General features: G+C 37.3%; 1 protein-coding gene across 5 annotated transcripts in view; it reads right to left on the reverse strand.

The window, feature by feature from the left end:
- Positions 1-19539, reverse strand: part of Arhgap24 (Rho GTPase activating protein 24) — a 339907-nt gene that overhangs the window by 16763 nt on the left and 303605 nt on the right. For all 5 annotated transcript variants that reach the window (XM_048364348.1, XM_048364352.1, XM_048364349.1 and 2 more), the window contains one exon: positions 1464-1596. In XM_048364348.1, coding sequence (XP_048220305.1) covers positions 1464-1596 — 133 coding nt within the window. The remainder of the gene's footprint in view (positions 1-1463; positions 1597-19539) is intronic.

Genomic DNA, 19539 nt, shown 5'->3' on the forward strand with positions numbered 1-19539 from the left:
ACTTAGAGAGCATTTATATTGTTTTAGGTGTAGCATATAAGCTAGAGATTACTTAAAACACACAGGAAGATATGAACATGTTATGCACATTTAGTGCTCATATTACACCATTTTCATAAGGGATATGGGCATTCACAGATTTAGGCAATCCCCAAGGTATTGGGATGATTCAATCCAAATAAAAAGGAAGTGATCAATTTGACGAGGTAGCTATCCAAAGATAATACACAAATAGAAAATAAACCAATCAGAAAAAAATGCTACTCAAACATCAGTTATGTGACATATCACATACATGTTCATGTCCACAATAAATGAGAAAAATAAGTTATGGCTCCAATGTGGTTAACATGAAATCTATATATATTGGTAATGGAAATGAAAAATCACAGTGCATCTTCAAAAACAGAGTTCTACACAGTCCAGCAATTCAGAGAAAGAAAATTATATGTCTGTACAAAGTTCAGTACAGAGATGGTCATGACAGCCTTAGTCCTAGTTGCTTAATAATGGAAATAAAGCAAATGTCTGTCTGACGAAGGTATAAAAACAGAATACGATTTGGAAATGAAAGGAGAAAGAAATACTGATATGTGATAGAACACAAATGGACCTTGATAAGCATGAGTTATGGTAATCATGAAAATAACATAATGAGGGGCTGGGGATATGGCCTAGTGGCAAGAGAGCTTGCTTCGTATACATGAGGCCCTGGGTTCGATTCCCCAGCACCACATATACAGAAAACGGCCAGAAGTGGCGCTGTGGCTAAAGTGGCAGAGTGCTAGCCTTGAGCAAAAAGAAGCCAGGGACAGTGCTCAGGCCCTGAGTCCAAGGCCCAGGACTGGCCAAAAAAAAAAAAAAAAAAAAAGAAAATAACATAATGAACAATTCTGCTTACATGAATGGCCCAGATGAGGCAAGAGTGGGAGAAAGAAGAGCTTGTGGGAAAGATCTGGAGATTGTTTAGGTAATAAAAATACAGTTAATTATAAATTAAAATCTGGTGATGGCCACACCATTCTGTGGTTATACTAAATACTGTACACTTTCAATGGATAAATGTATAACATATAAATAATAGCTCAACAAAGCTTCTCTGAATAAAATAGGCAACAGATAGGAATCAGTTCACTTATTATTTGAGGTAATTTGGAGGCGCATAGTAAAACTGACTATAAATCAAGATACTAACATATTCTATGGGACATGTGACTCAACATAGAACTAAAAACAACGATTTAGGGGAGTAAAGAGTTGAGAAGGACAGAATTCACTTGTTCAACCATATTCTTCTTTGTGAACAGACAGAAGATAAATTTTATGCATGGGAGGTCCTAATATATGTGGTGTCAAGACAGAATGATGGAAAACTGTCCAAAAATAGGGCAAAGAAAATTTGCAAAGTAAGACTGAAAACATTGACCTAAAAAATCTGTTTGGAAATAAATGAATTCACTTACAGATTCCTCTTCTTTGCTGAGCAGTTTGGCACATGACAAGAAGTCCTCATATTTGGCATAAGGAATAACTGGTTCTGGTAGTTCTCGGAGATAAAGCTTAAGGAGGGATGCCACCGTGTGCACATCAGTGTTGCTGCAGAGACAGAAGTTGAAGATATTTGGAGTCGACTTCATGCTGTTTCAGTCTTATTTTTTTCATCTAACATATAGCTAAGAGTTAGAATCTATATGTATCAAGGAAACCTGAATCAGTCAATTGAATGTTCAGAGAGCACACATTTCTATAATGTTTATTAAATGTCACAACAGGTGGTGAGAAAAGAGATATTAAATATGTGAATGTTCAAATACTCTTTTTAGGTGTGTAGTTCATGGTAAGTGGGAAATATCAAGAATATATCAGATCTTAACATATCATATACAAAAAATAGAATCTTTGTCTCTGTGTGTATATTAAATTTCAGAATTAACTACTTCTGAAACCTCACTTCATCTCAAAACGTTAAATTCATTTTTGACTATACTTTGGAGCATAGCATGACACATTATAAATTTAAGTAAAGCTTATTTTGAAAATAATTGACTCTCAGCATGCTTGCTTGGCTAATATTCAGAAATAGTTGGAAAAATTTAAGAGTATGCTAGAAAGAGAAGAGAAATGCTATGAAAGTAAACAATGAAAATTTAACATGACCTTTACAAAACGTGCATAATTTATTTTTACTCTCTACTGAACACTAGAGTGGCAGGATAATTTACCAAAACATAAAACTTATCTTTTGTTCTCCATATGCCCCGCACTCTGCTAATTTATAATGAAAAGTAGCAGTAAAGACAGACAGTGATTTCTTTGGGAGCAGGGACTGGATGGGTTATGTATGTAGTTTGAGGAAAGAAGAAGCAGGAACTTGAAGTTAATTCCCAGGAGCCAGGAGTAATGCTGGGCCCTGGTGATAACTGAGAACTGGCAGCTAGCTCCTGGGCTGGGCTGCAGGAGAAAAGCGTTCCCCAGAAAGTCTGCTCTGAGACATTGGAATGCAGGCACCCAGATGCCCCCTCCAAGAAGAATTTCCCCTCCCAATGGTGGGGTAGTCTTCACAGAACTCTATGATCTAGCATCATACGCCTTCCAGTTCTACATTTTGAACTCGGATGTTGATTTTGTCAGATATTAACTGCACATGTATATTGAGTCTTACTTGCAACCTGGTAGAGACACCAGTGCAGAAGGGGCAGCAGATAAAAGGCCAATCACAACATAGGTGTGGAGTTATAGAAGGTGGTGAATGGTAACCAGGAAAGTGCTACACAGTATCTAGCAAGAGAGAGAGAGCACAGATCTAGGCTTTGGGGGGCTTCTCCACGGAGATGAAACTTGAACCAAGGGTAAATGAGAATAGATGAACTGAGAGCAGGGCTGGGGGAGCATTCCTGATTGAAGCAGAAGAGGGAAACAGAGCCTAAAGTGGGAGGCAACCTCTTAAGAAAAGGGGAAAGGCTGGGAGGCTCCCGGGACAGAATAAGGCTAGCAACAGGCCTTCACTACTTCAGGGAGCTTTAACACGATTGGCCCTCAGGAGGGCCACGTTTCAAATTACTTTAAAAAATGGTATTAGGATGATGATTTTGATCTAATGGGGCTTGTTGGATTTTTTTTTATCACTAATTACACTTTTCGTTTTTAAAGTTCTAAACGGATGGGCAGTATGAAAGCTGTCATTTTTAGACTTACAAAGAAAATAAAAATAACATCTTTCGAGTATATTGAGAATTGAAACCACGGTTATTACTTCCCCAAAATAATTTCCAATTTTCTTGTGTTTGCCAGTACTGGGGTTGGAACTCAGCGTCTGTCATTCTCATTTGGCTTTGTCACTTAAGGCTGGTTCTCTACCACTTGAGATACAGTTTCACTTCTGGCCCTTTGGTAGTTAATTGGAGATAAGGAGATAAACATCTTATGGGGTTTTCTGCTCAGGGTAGCTTCAAACTTTGATCCTTGGATATCCACCTCAGAGTAGCCAGGATTATAGATGTGAGCCACCAGAATCTGGCTGGTTCTTTTAAAAAGAATATTGTAAAGGTGATATACAGAGGGGTGACAGTTACCTAAGTCAGGGAATGAGTTTATTTCTTTTTGAACAGTGTCACCCTCTCCCTCATTTTCTCTCAGGTTTTTCCCTCTGGACTCCCTTCTCCCCGACATTGTGTAATTCATTTCATAGTGTCTAGTGTGTATCACTGATCTGTTAGTTGATTTTCAAAAAGACAATCAAATTTGTTGATACGACTGGAAAAGCACTATCTCACTAATATCTAGTCCCTTTGTGCTCCTCCCTCAGGTACTAAATCTCTCTCCACCAAACATGAGGTCATTCATGGTAACGTAACCATAACTTAGGGGGGGTGATATGCAGTGTACTCAAATTTTCTTATAAACAATTTTCACTCTTTGATTCCACTTGAATCCAAACTACCATGAATGGCCTGAGTCAGTTTTGCCTTCTCATGCAATGACAATTTTGTTAATGGTCCAGAGAAGAATACGAAAACAAAATATGCATACATCTACAGATACAGATATAATATGTATGACTACATCAATAGAAGATATCAAGTATTTGTGGGTAATTAAAAGGACAGTAATGATATGGTAGAAACCTATACTTAATGGGAAATCAGTTTTAGAACAGATCTTCATTGGAGATCTATTTCTTACAAGGAGCGTTCCCAAACACATTGTTCATAAGCTAGCTTTCTGGTGAAGCATTTTGTGAGAAGTATTGAGAATGTTTGAACACAAGATGGCGCAATTGCAGAATTAGATTTAAGATTTGGTGTGAAGTTGTGAAGGAGGAAAGGCTGCAGGCTCATTCTTTCCCTACCAGCAATTTCCTTAGCACCAAAGGTGCAAAGGTTCCTAGAATAGAAATATTAGAGCTATGAATCAGGTAAGAGAGGTGGCGTGGGATTGCTATTTTATTCCTTTCCTGAACAGATATGTGCATTGTCTAGCTTGATTGTATACCAGCACACAGTTAATTATATCCAAATGATAAATGAAAAGAATGACCAAATAGATATCTCACTCTTTTTTTTCAATTAACAAAGGCTATAAACTTCTTAAAGGTTAAACTTAAAATGTCACGACTTCCTATTTTAGGATTCATTAAACGTAGGCCACTTTGTAGGAATAGAGACTTCTGCATGTTCATGGTATTTTCATTTTTGATTTTGTCTTTTCCCATTGAGGGGAAGAAAATAATCACTTCCAGACAGAATTCAGCACGTTTTCTCTCTGTGCTGATTCACCTCAAGAGGCTCATGGTCAATCTGCCTCTTTTGCTGATAGGCTATCCATAGCAAAGAGAAGCGTGGTGCTTCTCTGAAATATCTCTTTCTCTACAAAATAGCAGCATTCCAAATCTAGCTCTCCAATCTAATCTCTGATATAAAAAAATCTACTACTTTGCCTAATTGACATTCATTTAATATGTGAAAGCAATTGATTAGATACCACTATGTCTTGAATGTTCAATGCTCACCAAAGAATGGATCCTTTATTTTTTGCCTCAGAAAAGCATATCTTAATCATCACCAAATTTTTATAACTTATCATGAAAAAAATTCCTTCACATGGCTCGTAGAAACAACACATCTACTACACATCCCAAACCCTCACTGCAGCTGAATGAGTCAGTTCTGTTATGAATCCCTATTAGTGATGACCTTGAGAAGTTCATGGCACTGGTAGAAATTCTTTCTAGTGGATCCTTGAGATATTGAGGTACTTTTTCACAAGCTTTTCTGCTAGGAGCTGCTAGCATATCATTTATGCTGCCTCAAAGTTCTTTGTCTCACCTGGTAGTAGAATCTGTTCAGAAATTAAGATATATAATCATGCACATTATATGCAGTGGCAGTCCTGGGTAAAAGCTATTAGATCAGGAGTGCAAATATTCCATGATCAGAATATGCACTTCATTTTTATCTTTATTGAACTTGGACTTCACTTCAGAATCTATTTTCTTCTATTTAGCCCATTTATTTTTTTTGTCAAATGTAGTAGAAAGTTACTGGAGCCTTTCTATGACTGACTTAGTGACCTATTCTCCTAGGCCACTTTTGCTCATCCTAGGATGGCCATTTTTCTCACTCACAGAATATGTCCTGAGCATGTACTTTGTACACATTTCATGCTATTTGCTAGGTATGACAATAATTAACAATATAGACTTCTATCTCTCTTGGATTTCATATCTGACTGGCCATTAATCATTTTCTGTATCGGATCTCATTTTTTCTGTACATTCTAATTGCTATGTTCTTGTGAGTATGTGATGTGACTTTAAGTACATTCTCTGTCCTTCCTGAAAATTATCTGCACTGTTTCTAATCCATGCACAATATAAGCCTCTTAGTAATCTGAATATGGCTAACAAATCCATCCTTGCCTATCCTCTAACCCCACCCCTCCTTCCCTAATAAACATGCCCACACACACTGATACATCCAAATGCCACCATAATTACAAGCATAATATGACACAGACAGAACCTTGCAATGTTTAAGCCTCAAAATTAGACATGGGAATTTTTCACTTGGGCTGCTAGGCACAGAATGCAATAAAATCAATCCCTTGCTTTAATAGAATAGAATGACCTCCCAATGCATACATGCAGAGAATTATTAAAGATATTGTGAGTGTCTCTGAAAACAACAAAATAAGAGGAGATAAAAATCCCATTCGAATTAAAATAATAATAATAATAATAATAATAATAAAATAATATATTCACAAGATTCCAGGGAGATTATAGTAAGACTGAATACATTCAATTGCCCTGAAGTGTCCCCTTCAGCAGCGCTCAGCTCTGGCACTGATTTCATTCACAAGACACAGAAAAGCCGGCCTAAAAGTACAGGCAGCTCCAAACTAGGCTAAACATTTACTTTTATTTTTTAATCTGCTCTTGTTCAAACTATTTTTTTATTTGTCTGTCTAAACAATCTCACTCTTTGGCAGTGAAGTTCGGATCTGCTTAAAATGGCTCAACTTATTGTACAGTTACATAAGTGTCACTTTCTGAATTATATACACAATCAAAAGACTTTCATCTCCAGATAAAGTGCTGAATTAGACTGAATTAATGCCCACTCCAGTTCTCCTGGTTAAAATGTTCTGATGGCAGAGCACTGTGTCAGAACCCCTGTTACAGACTGAACCACGGTCCCCCTAGCCTGCACCCCTTGATCCATACATGAAAGCCCTAATGCTCTAATGTGATGATATTTACAGATGGGGCCTTTGAGGGGGCACTAGGGTAAGAAGAGATCATGAGGGTGGGGCCCGGGTTTAACAAGATCATGCCCATGTTAAAAAGAAACACTGGAGAGCTTGATGGCTTTCTCCCTATTCCCTTGCACTTGCTTGTCTTCTCCTTCTCTGAGTTCTGTTTTGTACTGGTATCTCCCAAGCATCGCTTCCTCTGGCTGGCCTTTATGTGCTCTTCTCCTGAACTCCTTGCACATCCCAGTATAAGCCTAGGAGTTCAAATCTCACTTTCACACAAAGACTACTAAGTTTATGCTTCTACATTGCACCTTTCCATGGCACTGAAATGCTCTGTATGCACTTGAACTTCATGTACATAAAGCTGACTGAGAACAAGGACTTATCCCTTTGCAATAAAAATATGTGTTCCATGATTATGCCATGATGGATGGTATCAGCCTTCTCATAAACAATCCTTACACTTAGAAGCCAGCCTAAACTTTGTCTTTCCTGAGAGGCTTCATCAAACAGGCATTAGTGATTCTCACATTGAAATGTGTGTTGGCCTTGCTTAGAAAGTTAAAAAACAAACCAGTGACTATGAAGTATATATTCTGCCATATTTCCTAATGAATCTATAAATTCTTTAGTTAACCTCACAGACATTACTGAGGTTCAGTTTTATACTACATACTTCTATTAAATTCCTGCTACAAGCCTGTCCTCTAAAACCTCAAAACAAAACAAATCCAAATAGGTGATCATCAACAGTAACAAATACAAATAATAAATAAAATGTCTTGGCACACAGCTTTCATTTACTACATTTAACAATTATTTTAATGTATCTAGATCAATATATATGATGCAGAAAACATGTACAGTTACTTCATAGACTAGTTATTAAAGTTATTGTTCATTTTGACTTACTATATGTGAGACATTGACTCATTTTAGTAGTAAGTTTTTCAATTTGTCTAAACAAAGCAAAAGGTTTAACCAAGAAATAAAATTGGACTCTGATTTCTTTTCTATTATAGCACCAAGGTGCTTTGATGAGAGAGGAAAGGCTAAAAAGATTAAGGCAATTATAAAGCTAGGCATAGGAGATTTAGAAAAATTTCCTTAAAGAAAAGTTCAATTTAAACAGGCTACCTTGTGCAAAGATATAAATTCAATTAAAGCAATAGCAAAACATAATTGGAACTTTAAGTACTCCAAATGTAAGACCTGAAATTCTGAAATGGAAGAAATAATAGGGGAAACACTTCAAGACCTTGGTGCAGGCAAGTATTCTCAGATAGAACCCTGAAAGTACAGAACTGTACTGTTCATAACAACCATGGACTCAGCCCAGGTGTTGTCCATTGATGGGTAGATAGATGCCAGCATTAGACACACCATGAAATGTTATGCTAATGAGCCATAAAGAATGAAATTCCATTAGTGGAGCAAATTGGATGGAACTAGAGGGCACTGTGTTAGTAAAATGATCCAGAGAGGACAGTTATCACATGTACCTTTTCCCATGAGGAAGCCTCCAGAGACAAAGGAAATTCACCTACTGACACCTGGGTGCCAGTGGCTCTTGCCTGGAATCCTACTCTAGAGACTGAGATCTGAGGAGCAGGGTTTGAAGCCAGCCTGGCCAGCAAAGTCTGTGAGACCTTTTTTTTTAATTTTAATTTTATTGTTAAGGTGATGTACAGAGGGGTTACAGTTACATACGTAAGGTAAAGAATACATTTCTTTCTTCATTTTTTTTGGCCAGTCCTGGGGCTTGGACTCAGGGCCTGAGCACTGTCCCTGGCTTCTTTTTGCTCAAGGCTAGCACTCTGCCACCTGAGCCACAGCACCACTTCTGGCCATTTTCTGTATATGTGGTGCTGGGGAATTGAACCCAGGGCCTCATGTATACGAGGCAAGCTCTCTTGCCACTAGGCCATATCCCCAGCCCCATGAATACATTTCTTGTCGAACATTGTTACGCCCCTCATTTTCTCCCGCTTTCCTTCTTCCCTGCTCCCCTCCCAAGTTGTTAAGTTCATTTCCAATATGGTGTCTTGTGAGTATCGCTGTTGCGTTGGTTCACCCTTTGTCCTTCGTGTCTCACCAATTTGTTGTTCCCCTTCTCTTCCCCGAAATAGATAAACATGTATACAAGACACAGAGACTCTTACCTACAACTAATTACCAAAAAAAAGCCAGAAGTGGAGCTGTGGCTTAAGTGGTACATCAGTAGCCCTGAGGAGAAAAACTCAAGGACAGCACCCAAGCCCCAAGTTTGAGCCCAAGATGAACACCAAAATGAACAGAAAGATATTTATTTGTCTATTTTTCACTGAGACTTCAGATTATATAGCAAAGAATTTCCAGGAGAAGCTTCACTGATTTATACTTAAGAAAATGCTTTACAATTTCCTAAGTATTCAAACCTATATACACAATTTCAAATTCCTATTTTTAAAATAAAATGGAAAACATGGTTAAATATTACTAACAATTTTTCCAGCTAGCAAGACTAAAACACCTAAAATCACATACACACACACACAAACACATACATACCTATACATGTGTATAAACACACACACCTATATATGTGTCTACACATGTGTAATATATATTTGTATTTTTTTTTCTTATCAATATATCCGCAACACTGACTAATTGCCGATGGCCCATTTTCTTCCATAATCATCATAGGCTTGGTGAATTTTAATAATCTGATTCTGGGATAACAATAAAAGATGCAAAACATTTTACAGAAAATTAATTTTCATCCAATAAAATCAACAAGGTTAGAAACAAAGCTCTGTGCCTTGCCATAGGAGGTGTAAAAATAGAGAACTCATTTTTCATTGTCAAATTTCTAACTCGTGATGTTGGAAGAAGATGAAATAAGATTTTCTTCTCTATCTGTGGGATTCAACAAGTTGACACCAGAACCACTCAAGTACTTACAGAGCCTGTCCCTTCTCTCAATACTTCAACAGACATTTACTACAACATTAAAATATTTGCAATATAGGACCTAAATGATAGCAAATGATAGCATCTTGTTTAATAATGTGACTATGTAAATTGGAGGAGGAAGTGAAAAGCTACAAAAAACTCTGAACTTGCTAGTCTCTCACTTTCTTGTTAGATGTGTCACCATGTATAGAAATGTGTTTGTTTTTTTTTAATACTAGTTTCTACTACTTAGGACATTTTCAATTATCTTTAAGTAGTTGTACAAAGGGGTTTTGATTGAACATGTTAGTTTATGAGTACAATGCATCTTAATCACTGCCACTTCTTTCATCATTTTCCCCTATCTCTCTAACACTACCCTTTCCTGCAATTTTCCTAGGTTCATTTTCAATGTACATTGAATATGAGGGCATTTCCCACCCTTCCTCATTTCATTTATTTACCTGATTTCCTTGACTTCCCTTGCCTGATAGCCCAAGTTCCAACTATTTGAACACCCAACAGACCAGATTAAACAGTCCACTGTTAGGGAAGGTCAGCGAAGAGGAAAGGACAATGAAGCAGATAGGATTGAGAATATGTAAGATCTTTTTGTGTATTGTTTTACTATGGTTTGGTTTTTATTTTTCTGTGTTGTTTGTTATAAATCAAAATCTAGTTCACTTTGGTAGTCATGACAGCTTCCAGGAGTAAAACCAAGCAAATATACTGGACCTAAATTAGAGCAGTGACTTTCTAAAAATAGGAAATCCATTCATAAGGTTATGACTTTGTTTACTGGCTCAGGCAGGAGTTTTGCTTTTGTTAACAAAAGTGATATTCTAAGAAAATTTTAGAAGTTATTTTGAAATATAATTTTCAAATTTCCTAAATCCTAATCTATCAAAATGTTCTGTTTTTTGAGATAGCAAAAATATTGACATTCTTTCATTCCACAAATGTACTTCCAATATATTCCCTGTATGTATTTATTCAGAAAAAATATTTACTGAACACCTGCATATATGTATGTGTACCTAAGTGTGTGTGTGTGTGTGTGTGTGTGTGTGTGTGTGTGGGTGGTGCTGATACTGGGGCTTGAACTCAGAGTCTTGCACTCTCATTTGGCTTTTTCAGTCTAGACTGTCACTCTACCACATGAACCACACCTCTACTTCCAGCCTTTTGCTAATTAATTGGTGATAGAGGCTCTTAGCCTTTACTTCTGGGGCCTCCTTCAAACATCAGTCTTCAGATCTCAGCTACATAGGAGTGGCTGGGATTACAAGGGAAGAAAATGGCACCCAGCGAACTCATTTTTTTTTTTTTTTTTTGGCCAGGCTTGGACTCAGGGCCTGAGCACTGTCCCTGGCTTCTTTTTGCTCAAGGCTAGCACTCTGCCACTTGAGCCACAGCACCACTTCTGGCCATTTTCTGTATATGTGGTGCTGGGGAATCGAACCCAGGGCCTCATGTACATGAGGCAGGCACTCTTGCCACTAGGCCATATCCCCAGCCCCAGCGAACTCATTTTTAAGTGAAGATTTACTGTGATGTCCTCATAAACAAGGAGATGAATGTTCCCACAGAAATATTAGTATTTATCACAACTATAAACAGGTATCATTAGAATACCACTACTTCTTTAAAGATTTCTAAAACCATTTTTCACTGAGATTGATTAAAACAATCCAAAAAAGTAATGAAACATTTTGAAACCTATGCCTTCTAAAGAGGATCTATGAATAGCTCCATATCATATGAAAAGGTACTCAACACCAGTAGTCATTGGGGAAATGAGCCTAAAACAAAATGCGATATCATTTCATAAGTATTAAAATTGCCAAATATAACAGTGAAACATTCAAATAGAGCTGGTGGAGATACAAAGTAGTACAGCCATTTTGGGAAATATCCATTTCTCAAATAGTAAACAGAATGGTCTTGTAGTTCCACATTTAGTTCTAAATCTGAGAGGAATGCAAATGTGTCCACATACACTGGCACCTGAATGGTCAGAAACAGTTTTCATAACATTCCCAAACAGAAAACAACACAAATAACCTACCAACTGATGCATGGGTTAATAAAATATCCATTAAATGTAATTTTATTCATCAATAAAAAAGAGAAAAATGACTGCTATGATATAGAAACAATTCTAAAGCATTATGCTGTCAAAAGAAGCTAGGTGGGAGTGAATATTGAATAATTACAGTTACAGGAAAATGTTCAGAAAAGGGAAAATCTGCATAGAGCAAAGGTAGCTTAACTGTTACTCTTGGGAGGAAGGCTCAGGGGGTAATGGTAAATTGGCATAGATCTTTGTGGGGGTAATAAAACTGAAACTGATGTATGCCAATGTAAACTTGTTAAAACAAGCAACATTGAATTTTACCCCTGAAATAGAGGTGAAATAGAAAGACAATATGACTTAAAATGTTATTTCAAGAACATATAACTTCAAGGAAGTCACTTTTGTAAAACAAAAATTTACAATCTGAATTATAAAACACAAAAACATATACTTCCTGTGCATAAAACTTTATAGGTGACATGTTTCTTTCAGTAGGATTTACCATGGAGATTTCAAAACAGAAATGAAGGCTTCCTGAATTTTAAAACACTGGAGAGTTTATGGCTAAGCATTAGTCCCTGTCTCACATAGATTGGTTTTTATGACTTTTCCTTATCACATAAAATATCAGTCTTAGCTATCATTCTCATCAGCATGATTATACTTACAGTGGGAATAAACAGATCCCAACCACAATGCCAAGAAAAAATACCTGCTCCATGCCAGGGCCTGTGCTAACTGGTCTACTCACATGAAATCCTTGACTTACTCCTGGTGCTTTTCTTTTCTCTCTTTTTTTTTTTTTGTCTAGTCCTGCGCCTTGGACTCAGGGCCTGAGCACTGTCCCTGGCTTCCTTTTGCTCAAGGCTAGCACTCTGCCACTTGAGCCACAGTGCCACTTCTGGCCGTTTTCTGTATATGTGGTGCTGGGGAATCGAACCCAGGGCCTCATATATACGAGGCAAGCTCTCTTGCCACTAGGCCATATCCCCAGCCCTTTTCTCTTGGTGTGTGTGAGGAGGGAGGGATTGAGCCCAGTTTCTCCAGCATGTTGGGCAAGCACCCTGCCACTCAGAATGTGCACCAACCCCTTTTGTGTCTACTTTGGTTCCAAAGCTGGCCTTGAACTGGTGCTCTTTCTACTTCTCCTGTAGTTGAAATTACAGAGTGTGCCCCCATGCCTGGTGCTTGGCTTTGTTTTTAAGTGAATAGACACATAGTCCTACAGGCTTTATTTCATTTTATATGGGAAAAATAGGAAAATGGGAAGTAGCTTGTGTCAGGTCCTTGATTTGGGTGGTATGTAATGGGCAGAGAATTTAAGGCCATCCCAGATGGTCATCAAAGCCTGACCTCTTTATTGCCAAGTTGCGTCCTTGTGAATCAGCAGACAAGCTCCCACTGGGGGTGAAAGCCAAATACTGAGTAGAAACTTCTTAAGTCATCATTTGATTCATAACCTTGCTGGATGCTAGTGGACATGAGCCCAAATTCTACAGAAGTGAACCAAAAAGTAAATAAAGGTCTTTGTTCTCAAACTCAGATGACCAGCTTTTTAGATACATGAGAGAAAATTACAACAAAACATGATAAATTTCTCATTTACAAACCTATGCCACATAAAACGTGCAGTAAGTAACCACCCAAGTGGATATTTTACATGTACAAGGTATTTCCTCCTAAGAGCCACTAATTTTTCGGAAGTAATTATGTTTCTAAGAGGATTTCATGGAACCCTTCCGAGACACAACCACTGTTCCAATTTGACAAGAAGCCAAGAGTTGGCGGATATGAGTTTTGCCAGGCCTACCAAACAGTGATCTGACTATATTTCCCAAACCTGAGCCTGTCCCAGTAATAATGTGTCACATAAATGAGATATTGAAATCACATACAGAATTATCTTTCTCCCAAAGAAGTACCAGTCATTTAGGACAGATGTAGTAAGGTAATTTCAGCATTTGCTAGTCTCCATTTTTATCAAATAAACAGAGAGCCTTAGGGAAAGAGTTTGGGGATCAATGGTATTCAAGGACATTTAGCAACTGGATGTTTTGCTTTTATTTTGGAAACACCAGAGTTTAACACTGAGGACTTGAACGTGAGGTAGGAGGAGGCAGGTGTTCTACCCTTTGAGTCTAGACCTACCTTTTTGCTTCAGTTAATTTTAAGATAACGTCTCTCTAGGAAGTGGTGCTATGGCTCAAGTGGTAGAGCACTAGCCTTGAGCTGAAGAGCTCAGGGATAGTGCCCAAGCCCAGAGTTCAAACCTCACAACCAACAAAAAAAAAAAAAAAAAAAAAAAAAGGAAAAGAAAAGAAAAAAAAGATAAGGTCTCAAATTTTATCTTGGGGTCCCCAGACATTGACCTTCCTCTTGGTTTCCCACATAGATGGCAAGATGGGCGGTCCATGTCAGCAGGTTTGTTCTTTGAGGTGATGTATCAGTAATTTGTTGCCTGGACAAACCTTGATTCTCCTAGCTCCACTTCTGAAGTAGCATGTTTTTAATGTCATTACTGGCTTATAAGCGAGATGACGTTATAAAGTTCTACATAAAACAAAATTTAGTAATACATTGAAAGAAAACTAGAAGTAAACTTAATGGATATGGCCAAATCCAGGATGGTGGTGTAGAGAATACTTTGGGTGTGAAAATAGGCATCCAGTTTTCCATCCAGACCTTCAGGCTTCCTGGGCTTCCCCCCCACCCCCTCTTTTGGATGTAAGTCTATCACTTATCCGAATGCTTTCAAGATCTTAATTGCTTTCTTCTTTTATCTCCCACTCACTGGAAGATACTTGGTCCCTCTCACTTTGCAGTTGGCTAAGGAACGCTCCAGCACTTGAGTTTTCGTATGGATTAAAACACCCTGATATACCTCACCAGCTCTCCCAGATAGCAGATAGGTTTGTATTTTACACATCAGGCTGTTCTCCAGAAAAATAACTGATCTTTCACAGTAGTGAAGACCACTTAACCAGGATTATATTGCAAGCAAAAGACCTGTGAGGTTATTTTCTAAGATGCAGCAGGTCTGATGTACTCTTGTAGCATAAAATCTTACCAGTATTGCCTAAGTTAGGGTTTAAGGACCATACAAGTGAGAAGAACTCTAGTTTTGTTTAAAATGCTTATTTCTAGTCAGTGCCAACCTTTTAATTGGAAAGACAGTGAGTGGGATTCACACAACTAGAATATCCAAAGATACATTTCTAAATTAGTCTTACAGAAAATAATATGATAATTCCTACTCAAGGTCACTTTTGATAACTTAGGTCAAGTAAGCCCAGAGCTATATTGCTTCCCAGGAGACTCAATTAAAATACATCTGGCTTACTAGTCTTCTAAAATGTTACATATATTGATGTTCTATCTGTTGATTGGTAGGCTTTTTTTTTTTTGTCATTTAAAGACATAAAAGAAAAGGGAGAAAGAAGGAGGACGGGGAATTGTGCACGCAATATGTGATGGGTTGTGGGAGGACCTGGGATGGCAATTCTTTTAAGGGATTCCTGGACAGAAGATGTAAAACTCTCCGCTGCATGGGGCCTCTGCTCTTACACTTAAGCTGTGCTGGAAATGCTTTGCTGTTCCTTTGCTGAGCTGCCCTGGTAACACTCACAGCGCCACTCTCAACCCTGCGTCCCCAACGCTTCTCAATTGTATCTTTAACAGCTGACACCATCTGCAAAGCACTGGAGATGAAACAGCACTCGGTTTCCAAACTTGACTTTATACCTCCGTCCTTTTGTTGTTTAGAAAGATAGTGAAGTTAACAGATAATGAGATATTTTGTTTTCACTCTGAAGTATAAGGAATAAAGGCTGGGAGATATGAAAACTTTTGAAAATTTTTGTTTGTTTTGTTTTTCCTAGTTGACAGGTACTGATAAAATATCAGTTCTTTCAGGTGACTGAAAGCACTGTTTCTGGGAGAATTTACTTCAGTCAATGAGTCTGTGGGAATGTCACAGCTGTAGAAATAAAAGCCATGAACACATGGAACTCTCAAACTTTAGCTCCAAAACTGGGAAAATGCCATCTGATATCCTTAACAAAGAGTAAAAGTACATGGTTTAATGAAAATTGATGCATGGACCTGAAATCTTAAGGAGGGTATATTTGCTTCCTGTAGAACAAAATACTTCTTCTTACTCAAATGTGAAGTATTACTTTCCAAACTCCAAATGGATCTATAACTTCAAAAAGCACAGACAGATTTATGAAAATGTGTGCTCTTGAGCAGAGGAGTGATGGGCGTAAGACAGTGAGAACAACAAAGGCAGCGTAACAACCCAATATCCTGATATGGCATGACCAGGGCAGACTTGTGAAAACTACGTAGTGACAGGGGAAAGTGTCTATGATGAGACATTACAAGCAATGCCAAAATGCGAAGATTTAAAAGTATATCCTCATCTATATTCTAATATTTGTAGTCTCTACAATCCACTCTACTATTTACAGTGAGAGAACTGTAGATTATTGGTTGTAAAATGTTTATTCCTCCCTCTCCTTTTCTTCTATATTCTAAATTGTATACAAAGTGTTAAAGGCTGAAATGTAATTTTAATGATATTTAAATGTGGTGACAAATTTCACCATATACACCTTAGTTATCACTGAAAATATATGTATGTTCATTATTATTAGAAAGCTATCACTTTAAAATACCTAATGTTAGAGCAAATGAGTAGAGATTGGCTTGGAGGAATGACTGGGCGCTTCCTTCTAGATTTCAATAAATATATTTTAACTAATAAAAATGAAAGCTCAATTTTAACAATTCTGTGAGAAACAATCCTTATTAGAATAAAAGAAGTGTTAATTGATTATTATTAGTAGTAACCACTACTTGAATAAAGGCTTTCCTTTTAATATGTCTATGTATGCATACAATAAATCTTGATCAAGCTCACCACCTTCATCAGTTTCCCTCATCCAAATCAATCTCTACAAAGCCTTACTGTTCCATCCACTTCCCCTCTCCCCTCCCCCTCCCTCTCTCTATACGCTGGACAGGTCTTGTTTGACATTCTTGTCACTCATTTTCTTCAAGTATACATGTTAATTGTTCAAAGGGATTTAACCATGATATTTCACACAATATATATACTGAACTTCAATCTGTACTTCATACTAACCCTCCTGTTTACTCTCCTTTTCCCCATCCCATCTACTCCCAATGGCCAATGGCTTTCAGTGAGCTTCATTCTATCATCTTCATTTACAAATGTAACATATTTTGGTGTACTTTACCATCTAACATACTCTCTTCCTCTTCCACCTCCTTTAATACCCTCAAATAGTGCCATGATTACCAATATGTTCTATACATATATATATTTATACATATACAAGGCATATACATATATAGTATATACATATATGTATATGTTTATCTTTTAGGTCATTTTAAAGTGAAAATTTGCAGTTTTTCTTATAGTACAATGTCTATTGAAAGTATTATGCAAAATCTGTCTTAAACATAAACACACACACACACACACACACACTAGCATTTGTAAAACATATTGGTGAAACTAATTTGAACGTATCAATATTCCAGGCAGTTGTACTCACATATGAATACTAAAATGTCATTATGGTTTTTCCATATCAAACGCAGGCAATTAACTGGGGGTGGAGGGCTGTGCGGAACACTACTTGGAAAAGTCTCAAAATAACCTCATCATCCCTTGAGCAATTTTTTCTTTCCCAACAGTGTAGCTTATAATTATATTACCCTAAATATTTACTTTCTCCTTTTTACTTCATAACTCATGGATTAGCTATAACCTCCATCCCCTTAAAAACAGCAACAAAAAGAAATGTGCATATTTGAAAATATGTACATTTCTATTGGTGTCATAATACTCTTGGTTATTATTTATCTATGCACCACTTATTCATTATCTGCTGGCCATTACTAATGCAACCCCACAAGAGGACATGCCCCATCTCTCTCTCTCTCTCTCTCTCTCTCTCTCTCTCTCTCTCTCTCTCTCTAGAATAGAGTCTAGAACACCTCCCCCTCCCACATACACAAATATTACAGTTACTTGTTGAATTCATGAACAAGAAAATTATCTTTAGTGATGGATGTGTATAGTTGTCCATTTCTTCAGCTCCATGCCATTATTTTTATCAAGGACTAAAGTCAGTTTTCTGCCCACTATAATCTGAGTTAGCCTGTGGTTTGCTTTTCCAACAATATTCGGTTGATATGGCAGTGTTAGTCTGAGCCTAGTCCTTCATTGATTTAGTAGCTTCCATCCTGAATGAACTTTTTATAATAAAAGTTATATCAGAGGGGTTACCATTTCATATGTAAGGCAGTGAGTGAGTACTTTTCTTATCAAACTTGTTACGTCCTCCCTCAGTTTTTCTCCCACCTTCTCCACTCCCCCAATTCCCCTATGTACATCACTTTGACAATAAATAAATAAATTTTAAAAGATATGGAGAAATTTGATAGACTATGAGTTTTATTTCTATGTTTGTTTTAGAGCTGTGAAGTGAAACTTTTATTTACCTAAAAAAGAAAATGTACTTATCATTTTTCTGAAATTGGAACCTTAATAGAATAATTAAAACATTTGAAAAATTATATCAATTTATTTTTCTTTTCCAGTAGTAGGGCTTGAACTCGAGGCCTTGGAGTTGTGTGGCCTACTTGTTGGCTGCTGGTGCTCTATCAGTTGAACCACAACTCCAATGTGGCTTTTTTCTGGCCAGTTGGAGATGAAGTCTCTCTAACGTTACTCATAGCTGGCTTTGAACTGAAAGTCTCAAGGTATCAGCTTCCTGAGTAGCTAGGATTATAGGCGTGAGCCACTCATGCCCATGTACGTTTTAATGATATTATCTTCAAAAATATATAAAGGGTTTTAAAGTTAATATGTATTATGAATACAATGCATCTTGGTCAGAGTCAACTTTTTAGTCATTCTTCCCTCTCCTGTTTATCAATATTTAATGGCCTAAATGTAGTTAACATTGAAGTTGAATATTACTAAAATTATATTTTAACTTGTCTTTTGTATACTATTTGGAAGATAGAAGAATAAAAAATCAAAAATGAGCATTTCAAAATTTAGTAATCTGGACATCTCTTGCTATGGACAGCGTGCAAATATAGTCAATTTAGAGAGACTCAGAAATACAGAATCCTCAGCTGTCATGAAAATAGTTCCAATAATTGGCTGAAAGGCATAGGTGCAGGTGTACAAGGGGAAAGTGAGAGGCTCAGCCAGACATCCACATCCCTGCCCAGCCCATCTTAGACACTGCTGGAAGCTCTTTTGCATACCAGAGCTGCTCTAAATCACAGCAACCAAAACCAAGTGTTTTAGAGACGAGGTATGTCTGCTGGATATTGTTACAAAACCAAATCTGGAAAAGTTGTTTTAACCCAGAATATACACAGTGTTTACTGTAGATTCCTGGAACAGTCTTTAGTACCAGAAATTGGCTTCTTGGCAGCAAATACCTGAAATAGAAGGTATTGACATTAGAAGCAGGCAGCCTGGGCAGACTGGGGAACTATTCCTGAGGGCTGGAAGATCTCTGAGAACTTGTCATTAGGGGTAGAGCAAGGTCAAGCTTTCCAGCAGTGATGGAGAATTTAGCAAGATTAACAACTAGAGTAGCTTGAAATGTAGAAAAACAATCTGTGGTATATAAGACATTGAAATTTACAATGAAAGGAAAAGAACATGTAATAATGATTTAATGTGGGCCCATCTTAACGTACAACATTTTTAA

The sequence above is a fragment of the Perognathus longimembris genome, chromosome 16, assembly GCF_023159225.1.
Source record: "Perognathus longimembris pacificus isolate PPM17 chromosome 16, ASM2315922v1, whole genome shotgun sequence".
NCBI lineage: Eukaryota > Metazoa > Chordata > Mammalia > Rodentia > Heteromyidae > Perognathus > Perognathus longimembris.